This window comes from Labeo rohita, chromosome 15 (assembly GCF_022985175.1).
Source record: "Labeo rohita strain BAU-BD-2019 chromosome 15, IGBB_LRoh.1.0, whole genome shotgun sequence".
In the NCBI taxonomy this organism is placed as follows: Eukaryota; Metazoa; Chordata; class Actinopteri; order Cypriniformes; family Cyprinidae; genus Labeo; species Labeo rohita.
Window position 1 is genome coordinate 29,275,799 of NC_066883.1, and position 11,391 is coordinate 29,287,189.

Consider the following 11,391-nt stretch of genomic DNA (forward strand, 5'->3'; position numbering starts at 1 on the left):
CTCAGCACTGGCCCATTGACATGGAAATGAGGAGTCAAGTGGCTGGCTTTGGTACTGCTCTGGGCTTCCTGCCATGGCCATGCCACCCACTGAGCGTGCCAGCCACCTCTACCGAGAGAATGTAGCAATATGTCATCCTTAAAGGCCACCAGCCATAATCCGTTTGCTGAACTGCTTCAAATCCAGGTCAGATAAGACTCTAAAGAGGACGAAAATCCTCCTACTTTTTTGTTACAGAAGCCGTTCACTGTCAAACCGAATGTCTTTCCTCACAAGAATATGGACAGGCGGCTAGAGATGCGCAGTTTCCACAATTCCAAGACATATGCTCACATAAAATCCACATAAACATGTAGAAACAACTCTACCAGTTCTATTGGCCACTATAGGGGTAAACGTTTGTATAGAGTGCCACCAAATGGTGAAGAAGCAAACTGCATTTAAAAGTCTCAAAATTGTGCACTATATTAAATATCCAATATTTACTTTCCATATGAATTGTTCTATGAAATCTCATTTGCTGTTTTTGAAATATTTAATAACAAAAAAATATATTTTTTTCTTTTCATATCCACTAGCAGCTTATTCTAGTATTTCTTGAGAAGGTACAAATTAGGCAAGGTCAGGGCTCACGTGAGGGGTACCACATTCTTTCCCAGTTTCACCTTAAATCATGCATGTACAAAAAACGACGAACTGGAGGGAAGAGCCGAACATATGCAGAACAGATGAGTGCTGCAGCCTAACAAACCATTTTAGCTCATCTGCCCTAGAAAAATCAATTTAACCTCTGCACGTTCTGCTAACTACTGTAACTACACCACCGACACTGAGCAATGACTGTAAATCATCACAACCCTAGATGTAATTGGGCTGTTTTTAGTTTGACAATGTTTTCCAGTACAAAACGTATGATTTTAGAAGTGGAAGTATTTTTTGTAAATTATTTTACAAAATTGTATTTTACTACATTTTAGTAAGAATATTTGCTTTGGATAAAAGTATCTGCTAAATTTAAAAATGTAAATGAAAATGTAATTTAATAATGTAATATTTAATTATTTATAGTATTTGAAAATCAAAAGCATATCTACTTCTAAAATAGTACTTTTTAGTATATATATAGAGAAAGAGATACTTGAAGAGACAGCAATTATTTTCAGAATACTATATAAACAACCTATATAAGGTGCCTTGCAAAAGTAATCATACCATTTACATATTTTCACATTTGTTATTTTGCTGTCTTATGTTAAACTGCTTTAAATTACTTTTTTCCACATCATAATGGCAAAGCATTATGAAATTCTTTGGAATTTTTTTTTTTTTTTTTTAATTAATTAAATGATTCCATTGCATAAGTATTCACACCCCTATCTGGGACAGTTGAAATCTAGCTCAGGAGCACTCATGTAGCTTGTAGATGTTACTACACTTTGAGTGAAGTTAACCTGTGGCAAATTCAATTGAATGGGTATGATTTAAAGGGCACAAATATCTTAATAAAAGGTCTAAAAATGCATATCAGAGCTAAAAAACCAAGCTCTATTATGTGTTATTATATAGCTGAAAAGCAAAATGTAAAATTATCTATATGTAGCTGAGAAACCCAGAATAAATAGCAAAAATGTATGAAGATTACAAAAAAAACCTGACTTGCAAAAAATGCAGATGTGACACAATCTATTAAAATTTATATAATAAATAAAATGTATAAAATGTATTAAAATCTAATCTATTAAAACAGACAAACACTTCTTATAAATGCAAAGTGTGAAAAATAGATTAAAAACATGATGATGGTAAAGGAATAGCTACTTATTCTTTGACAAACAATAGCTGAAGATATCAAAATATCTTAAAATAGAAACACTGAATAACATTGACTTTGCGCTTATATAGCGATAAGAACAGAATAAGAGGGTGTGATCGCCTCAACTTTACTCTTTGTCCTGGTTATCTCTGGTATGAATGGTATGGGACTTTTTTACACGAGTTCTTGGTAGAACGAAGCATGGTAGAGAATACGCTACTGTGTTTTCATACGTGTCCACGTGACACCTCTTTAAAGGCCAATAAACTTGGGATGGGGAGGTCACAGGTTGCCAACAGTCAGGTCAGGCATAAGGTAAGCAGAAAGATGCAAATCATCCATGACTGGCTCCAACTAAATGGAGTTGTGAGTAATGGAAAACTAAGTTCACTGTTAAAGAGACGTTTGGTCTGACAGGCGACAGGAAGGATATCAGACTCAGCATTCCATGAAAATAGAGGCTCAGAAAAGCTTCACTTCATCCCATATATCATATTATGGAGTAAAAATGGGATCTCAAAGTTAAAATGTGACTCAACTCATTTTGATTTTCCTAAAGAATATATGAGCGCCTTCTCAATTTAGGACGCAATTGCAAAAAATGCAAGAAAAAAGACCAAATGTGAACCTGAAACACAAAACCAGTCGTAAGCAGTACGGGTATATTTGTTGCAACAGCAAACAATACACTGTATGAGTCAAAATTATAAATATTTCTTTTATGCCAAAAATCATTAGGATATTAAGTAAAGATCATGTTCCATGAAGATATTTTGTATATTTCCTATCTTAAATATATCAAAACTGCATTTTTGATTAGTAATATGCATTGTTAAGAACTTCATTTGGACAACTTTAAAGGCGATTTTCTCAATATTTTGATATTTTTGCACCCACAGATTCCAGATTTTCAAACAGTTGCATCTCACCAATTATGATCCTATCCTAGCATACCATACATCAATGGAAAGCTTATTTATTCAGCTTTCATTTGTATAAATCTCTACATTTCAAAAAATTGACCCTTGTGACTGGTCTTGTGGTCCCAGGGTTACAAACTGCAATTCAGTATGCAAATACTGTGATGTCATCGCTGTCAGTTAAATTTTAAAGTGATGAACATTCTAATAAAATCAATAGATTTTCCAACCTTATCTTGAACATTCTTAAGATTCTTAAAAAGAACAAAGTTCACAAATCCCAAAAATAGATTTATGTATTAATGTATCCAGTTATCTGAGATAACTGGAAAAACAGTTTTAAAAATAAGTTTGATTCAGGCCAATTCCAAGACCAATTCCAGAGCAATTCCAAGTCTTTCGGACAGATTTATGAACCTGCTTAACTGACTCATTCAAATAAACAGACCTGAAAGAACAATTCACTCAAAAGTCAGACATTGAATATGGCTTGCGGGCAGGTTTTAATCTAAACGAGCGCAAAATCTAGTCAATAATATATTGTATTTAAGATCAAAGCAAAACCAGAAAAATCTATATTCTCTACAAAAATATCCATTACTTTTCCCTGTCTTTTGACCTGGCAAACGAAAACTCTAAAATATGTCCAGGTTTTCAATGACTGAGAAACCTGATAGCATTTAAAATGATCAACAAAACAGTTTGAATGGCTCAAAATCATTTCAGAACTTTAGTGTTAGTGTTTACAGGTTGAGCCTGAACCAGAACAATTGAGGAATATTAATACAGTGCTGAACTGAAAGCAATGTTAAAATCTTTACAGACATTGAAAACCAAAGCAGGACATAGCCAGGCTTTAACAAATCTCAAAAGGCATATTAAACATCTAACCAACATCAGACCCTCACCTCTGTACTGCTGCTCTCCTCCTCCGCCTCATAGCTGCTGCTTCTGGTGGGTGGCAGCTTGGTGCTTGAACTTCCTTCTTTATGTGTTTCTTCACAGATTCCTTTCCTCCTTTGTTTTTCCAATCCACCCCTGTTTTTTCTGGCGCTTTGGAGAAACACGTCATCGCTATCATCATGGAAGACCACATCACGGCCTTCATCTTCAGAAGAGGTCTCGCAAGCATCTGAACTCTCATTGGCTTGGGCATTCTGGATCAGACCCAAAAAGCTGTCGTAATCTGCGAAGGTAATGGAGCTTGGCTTGTGTTTGATGATTCGGGGTAGATCAGCCCCTTTGGAGACTGGCAAAGGAGCTGAGTAAGGGTGCTTGAGGTGGGACGGTCCCATTGGAGACGATGCAAAAGAGTAAGCGGGTTCTGATATGGCTCTGACAGTCAAATTAGAGAAAGGATAAGCAGTAGATGAGGTGTTTGGCACTGGACTATCTGAGGGAGTTGAATAATAGCTGAACCCTGTCTCAGCGTCCAGGTCAGGTTCACAGTAAATGCCATTTAGTTCAAGTTTTGGGGTTGAAGCAGAAGTGCTTTGATGTTCGATGTATTTCATTGTGTTTTCTTCAGTGAGAAAATTCGAGATTTGAAGACAAGGTTCATCTTTGCTGACGAGCACTGGTGCAATCTGATTTTTCTTCTCTAACGAACTTTTATTCCTCAGCTCAAGTTGTGTTTGGTCTTCCAAAAGCTCATCTATAACAGACAACAGTGAATCAGAAGTATCTTTTAAGCTCAGGTTTCTATTCATAGTTGAGTCTGCCATTGAAAGCTCTATTGAGAAAGTCATTTTGGGGGCCTCTTGCGAAGCTGATGACCTCTGGCCTTCTAAAGTCATCATGGGTTGATCGTTCATGTTTCAATCTACAGCTTGGAATTAGCCATAAGGGATATCCAAAAGAGTTTTTGTACGATGCCAGAAATTGCTATGTGCGTCATGTTCCACCATTTGGACTGAACTGGTTCCTCTGTGCTAATTAGCACTTTGTGCCAACCATCCTGAAAAGAAAGAACAGAAATGATAATGAGTTTGCTTTAAATGACTGCATCAAGCTAGGAACATTTACTTAATTAGCATACTTATCTGTGATTATGCCATTTCACAGACTTTTATCCAAAGCGATCACATTTCAATTTTTTTTTTTCTTTCTGATGATGTTGTTCTCAGTCTTGCTGGTAAAAGCATCTTAAACCAGCCTAAGGTGGACAACTAGTGGTCCTTGCCTGGACAAGCTGATTAGACTAGTCCATTTTGCAAGTTTTAGACAGTTTTGGACACTTTTTAGATAGTCAGTCAGGCAAGGACTAGTTAGTTGGTCTAAAGCAGGGTTCAGACTACAGGAGTTTTAAACGTGTTTTCATGACACATCAAGAATCGGCCATATTGGCGGCACTGAACGTAAACACTGCCACTGAACCAAACAAAACTCTCATATTTTGCTGATTATTGCTGCTAAATGGTCAATTATTGTCATGTTTAGGGCTGTGCTATTCGGTCGGACTGGGCAAACATTCAGAGTACTATAGACTGCCAAAGGTTTTAACAAATCAAGAAGAGTGCAAAAAACTCTCTGAGAAATAAAAAGCATTTGTGGTTGGTCAAACTGAACCAGGATTTCCAGGGCAAGAATCTTAACCACATTCGTGTTTGTTCTTATCATTTCAAGTCAAGTAGGTGAAATATTAGGCTTATATCTTAATAAAACTGCTCATACATATCTTTACCACCTATTAACTTTAGTCTGTCAAAATATTGCACTCATTTCTGCTTACTAAGTCCTACTCTATATGAGTCATTCTATAATTGTGGGTACATCTCATCTCAAGTATATTTTTAACATATTTTCATCAATATAAAGCCCCGATGCTTAATTTTCCAGTACAGAATTATATTTTTCCCAATCACACTACTATATGTCGTAAAAGCCATATCTCTTGTTCAGAAATGATGTTCATATCACATACAACCCTGGTATTCAGCTGTCCGATTTTGTAAAGTTGCTCATTCTACTTAAACATTCTACTTAAGCATAAAAATATAAATTAAATTTAATAGTTTTGCCTTCAGTTAGATTAGGTTATCAAGACATTTAGGTGTGCACTTAAAAGTGTTTATTGTGAGAAACTGCAGAAAACCATTGTCAACTAAGTTACACACTAGAAATCCCCCCTTGAAAAGAAATGGTTTGTCCCATTCTCGCATAATTTGCACAGTATGAAGATATTTCCTCTAGAAGCACATGGATGAAAGACTAGAAGTTATGTTCTCTCTCTTTCCCCTAATATTGGTTAAACTAGCAAACCTGTGTCAAGAGTGGATTAATTGACTGTCAACAGTGTTACACAAGTATTATTGCTGCAAATTGTAGCAAGACAATTTAACTAAAACTTATGTTTTGTTTATGAAAATATATTTCTAAACATACCATATGCTCAGTAGTTCTAGGCCCAAAACACTAAAAATGTCAACCACTAAAAAGTTACCTGTCAACTGTGTTACTGAGTAAAGCAAACATAGATGGTATTTCAAGCACATATTCCTACAGATCACCTTTATTTATATAGCATTTTATACAATATAGATTGTTTCAAAGCAGCTATGTAAGGTCATATTTGGGTTTTTGGGAAACAGGAAAACTGTTTTCTTCACATTGTCAAATTCTAAATGTACCCCTAATTGTAGAATGAGCCATATGATTTAGCAGTTTCCACACGTTTTTGTCTGTGGTTTAGACAGCAAAAATTAGCAGAACATGTATTCAGTAGTACATTAACCATGCAATCCATGCTGTTGTTTACATCTGAGTATCTCCAATATGGCTGTGCATTAAGGTAACTGACCAAACCTTGATATAAGCAAGGAAACCGATAAAAAATACACCTCAGCATTGCTTCTTATGGAAAAACAGAAGTATTATTCCAACAAAGAATCAATAGTACGCCAAATATGTACAGTGTTTAACCCATATTGCCTAAAATGAGATAAGGATACATTGGAGCACTGCTCTGCATAGGACTTTAAGGAAAAGCACACATGTATTCACAAAGAGAAATACGAATAACATGGGTAGAAAGAGAGGCAAAGTCAAAAAACAAAGAATCCCACAGATGGAGAAAGGCTGAATCCCAATGAGACATTCTGGGAATTGCAGAGAATCTCACAAAGGCTAACGGATCCCCGGAGAGGCGAAGAGGGAATAACAAGGAATCTTGCAGAAGTACAGGAGGGAATAACAGGGGATCTGAGGGGTTGAACATCTGGCTCAGGCTGAGAGCGTTCAAGTCTGGATCTGTTGAAGGCACGACGGTGGTGACATCAGTGCTATGAGGAATCCGGCTCTTCGCTCTCCAGTGGCTGATTTACAATGTACCCATCCATTCATCAGACGACCTAAATGTCCCAGACCAGGCTGTGGTTAGCAACCTTGCTAACCCCCTCATTAACCCCCAACCACGCTCCACAAAAACACACATTAAACCACAGGAAGAGCCTGATTGGTGGAGAAAGAAAGAACATTCCTTTCTGACACCTTAGTTGAGGAACATCATCTGGAGAGATGAACTGTGAAAGATTATTCTTGCCAGGGTGTTTCAATCAAAGGAGTGATAGCGGAAAATTGTGCCACTCATTTGTGCTATATTGAGGTTTGTTTTGTCAGATGTATTAACTTAATTGCATCTGAATTAATTGCATCTCAATTCCATCTGTCAGGCCAGATCATTCCAGAAGTGAATGGCAGGGTGTAGAAAGAAATGACATTAGTGAATCAGAATTAACATCAGCTTTAAGTTTTTGTTTTTATAAAAAAAAAAGATAAGGTATAAAAAAAAGAAATCATATTAATTAGAATTATTAAGGTCACAATTAAATAAGATCATCATCTCTTTGAATAGTCTAAGTGTAAAAAAAAGGGGAAAAAAATTACTAATCTTATTTTCCCCCATTAATTTTATTTTATTATTTGTTTTAACTGACATTCACACTTTTAACCAATAAATGGCACTATTTGGTAAATCTCCAAAGAAAAGTGTCCAATTACTCTTATATTTAGATAATAGAAATCATTCTTGATTGAAAATTGCCCAAAACAAAGATGACAATTTTTGTTAACTCAAATCAACTAAAATTAAATACATTTAGTAACATTTTTTGTAAAAACATTTTCATGCACCTTCCAGTATGGAACTTTTGCCAGTGGTCAATGACAGATGGAAATACTGAATATTCCTGTGCACTCTCAAGCATGCATAGAAAATCAGAGCTTTTTTTTCTATGCTGTATCTGTGGTGTTAAATGTGAGAAGGGGGCCAGCTGGCAGCCCTGACTGTGGCCTTCACTCATTTAACACATTGCCTTGTGCTTCACTCACATTCTATCTATCTCACACACACAGACTCAAAAAAACATGGTCAAACTTTATCGAGAGAAAGGAAAACATACACCTGCCCTTAACAAAAACTCAGGGCTTTAACCTTTAAAAGCTGATAAGAACTGTGACCAAACACCGGACAAGGTCAGTGATTCACAGACACGTACAGCTCTGACTTCCTATGTGCCTGCGTCATGCAAACATGCTCATATGAAATTACATTCAGTAATTACATTCGGTATTCAGTATTTGAAATGGTGATCATTTTAATGACCATGCAGTTACAGAAACCTAAAATATACACATGCATGTAAATTTTAGCCTAAAATCTTGAAATTTACCAAAATATAGCAGAGTAAACTATCTTCAGTATCCTTCAGTATACTATAATCTGTCAGGATTCATATTTACATGTGTTACGTAATTCGCCCAAAAAGAGAAAACGTTGTCTCTCATGAGAAACAGTGTTGCAAGTGCAACCCTGATTAGATCTAGTCCTCTCACCTCCTTTCCTTTAGCCCGTTTTTCTCTAAAGCCACAGTAAAAGGAGGCCTCCTCATTCCCAGCTGTATAAAAGACTTGATCCAAACAGCCAAAGAGGATTCTGCACTGTGAATGTCACTCAAGCGTTCTACAAGTTTCTCGTTGAGCGCAAAGTGTTGCAATACATGAAAAGGGGCAAGCAGTGTTTTCTTTTCACTTTACACACTGTGAGTGACTGTTAACGCTGCCATTCCCATTCATTTTACAGAGATCGTTATTAATTCATTACACGGTGTACGTTTCACCACAACTGTAATGGTCCTATAAAAACGTACACGGAGTTATTGACACGTGTGAGGTGAAAAAATCCTGTGACTCCTGTCAAATGTTCCTGATGTTTGATATGCATCACTCAGTCACATTTTTGAGCATTTTTAATGCATTTGAAAAGTGTGCATTATTTATTTTAAATAAACATTAAAATTTTAATGTAAGAATTTACGGAAATGCATCTCTTTTAGTATTTGTATTAACTTTTTTATCTTTACTAGTTCTTTTTAAACAGCCCTGCAATGCTATCGACGTGTAAAAAATTTTCAGTTGCAATTGTGAGGTACAGTTTAAAATAAGAAATAGAGTCACAGTGTAAGATATAAGATTGCAAGAAATAAAGTTTCAATTATGAGAAGATGCAGTTAAAAGAAAGAGTCGCAACTGCAAAATTTAACAGTCAAATTGAGATAAAAAGTGGCAATTATAAGAAAGAAAGATGCAATTAAAAGAAAGTCAGAACGGTGAGATTCAACACTTAAATCGCAAGATACAAATTCATATGAGGGGATACAAAGTGGCAATTATGAGAAATAAAGATGCAATTAAAAGAAAGAGTCATAATTGCAAAATAAAACTGTCAAATGGCAAGATATAAATTCGCACTGGAAGATACAAAGTGGCAATTACGGGAAATGAAGAAGCAATTACTTATTTTTATTAACAGGCTTCCGTTATGTAGTCTCTCCATTAAAAGGTCAAGCTGCGTGCATAAATGATTATAAACAACTAGCAAAATGCTATTTAAAATAATTTTAGATGCAATAAATGCAGAATGTCACGTCAAAGAACATATGAACTACTGGTCTAAAGATGTCGAAAGCATATTTAACATTTCACTTTCACATTTAGTCCTGACATTTCACTTTCACATTTAGAAGCATATTAAATCCATTCATTTGGCAGACACTTTCATCCAAAGCTATAAGTATTCTTCTTGTATGAACTTTATTCCTCAACCACCTGCACTGAAGAGTCTCCCACAGGTCAGCATTGAAGCTGAAGTCACTGCCTTACAGACTAACTTCTGTATTGAAACAATGAGGGCCACCTCACCTTCAGAACGTGCTGGAAGTCTGATGGTCGTTGTGCTCATGATGAGGTGCGTGAAAAGTGCCTAAGGTCCCGTTAAAACCAAGAAGCCTTCGCAAGCGTCTCTTTCGCTTCTTCTCCTTGGAAATTCAAGGCAACTCCTCCGCAGAGGGAGAGGTGCTGTCATCACAAATTCCCCAGAATCCCCACAGGCAACGGGAAGCCTCAGCATGCAGTGACTAAGTCATTCAGAGTAAGAGTGGAAGGGGAGGAAGAATGTATAGTTGTTAGAATGATGGTTTGGAGGAGGAGTTATGGCTAAGGGGAAAGGGTAAGAGAGAGAGGAAGAGAGAGAGAGATACTGTTGTGTAAACAAGGCCTGCACACAGCATATTTGGATGTAAATGACCTGGACTGGCTTTAATTGTAAGGGGAACAGATCCATGTCTCATTGTATGGCTCTGACCCCCCAGTTCAACAGGCTGGAAGCGTTCCAGGTTACGCCACCGTTAAACCCACAGAAAGCCATACGGATACTTTTGAAAACAAAAGGAATGGACGGAATAGGAAATAAAAGGATGTATCTTACTGTGGCTTTTTGCTTTTGGGAGCGCTGGATCACCCAGGAAGTTCTGCGGACGTGTCTAAGTAATAGGGCATAAATCAATTACTTATCAGAAAGCGTTTTTATATGAGTGTACTTAAGATTGGTTTCCAGGGAACCAAAGCTTCACATCTAATGATCTGGAACAAAATTCAAGAGCAATGCAGAGATAACCAAGCAAATATTTAATGGCTGCAATGTGTATTTCTTGGTAGAAATTATATCCCACAATCTAAAACTTATAGCCTGGTTTCACAGACAGGGCTTAGACTAAGCCAGGATTAGGCCATAGTTTAATTAGAACATAATTAACATAATTTTTATAAACATGCCTAAGAACAAACATTACTGGTGTGCATTTTTCGACAAAACAAAGGCACTGATTTATTTTCACTGCAAGTGTCTTTTAGCTGAAACAGCTCAGACGTACATTTTATTCTATGTCTATGAAACCGTTGGTATATTTGTTTAAAAAAAATTCTAAAAAATAAGTAAATAAATAAATAAAAATATAAAATGTAAAAATAAAAAAATTTAAAATATTAAAAATGTAAGTTTAAAAACATTTCACAAAAATGGTGTGTGTACGTACACATACATACATACATATTATTAAACATTTAAAAACAAGTCAACTGGTAGTTTAAAGGGATCACAGGATGCCCATTTTCCAAGTTGATATGATTCTTTAGGGTCTTAATGAAAAGTCTATAATATACTTTGGTTAAAAATTCTCAATGGTTGTGTAAAACAACACCCTTTTTACCTTGCCAAAATGAGCTCTGCAAAAATGATCCTGGTCTGGTCGAGGCTGCTTTAAATGTTAATGAGCTCTGCTCGCCCCACCCCTCTCTTCTCTCTGTGGAGTGACAAGCCTGTTT

General features: G+C 36.2%; 1 protein-coding gene across 2 annotated transcripts in view; it reads right to left on the minus strand.

Moving 5' to 3' along the window:
* The window catches only part of stard13b (StAR-related lipid transfer (START) domain containing 13b), a 114,241-nt gene extending 104,060 nt beyond the window's left edge, over positions 1-10,181 (minus strand). Inside the window, exons 1-2 of one of the 2 annotated variants that reach the window (XM_051129643.1) lie at positions 9,931-10,181; positions 3,642-4,690 (exon numbers count right to left, since the gene is read on the minus strand). In XM_051129643.1, coding sequence (XP_050985600.1) covers positions 3,642-4,547 — 906 coding nt within the window. In that variant the 5' untranslated portion in view covers positions 4,548-4,690; positions 9,931-10,181. The remainder of the gene's footprint in view (positions 1-3,641; positions 4,691-9,930) is intronic. The other variant, XM_051129644.1, reaches the window with a different exon arrangement.
* Positions 10,182-11,391: the final 1,210 nt, after the last annotated feature.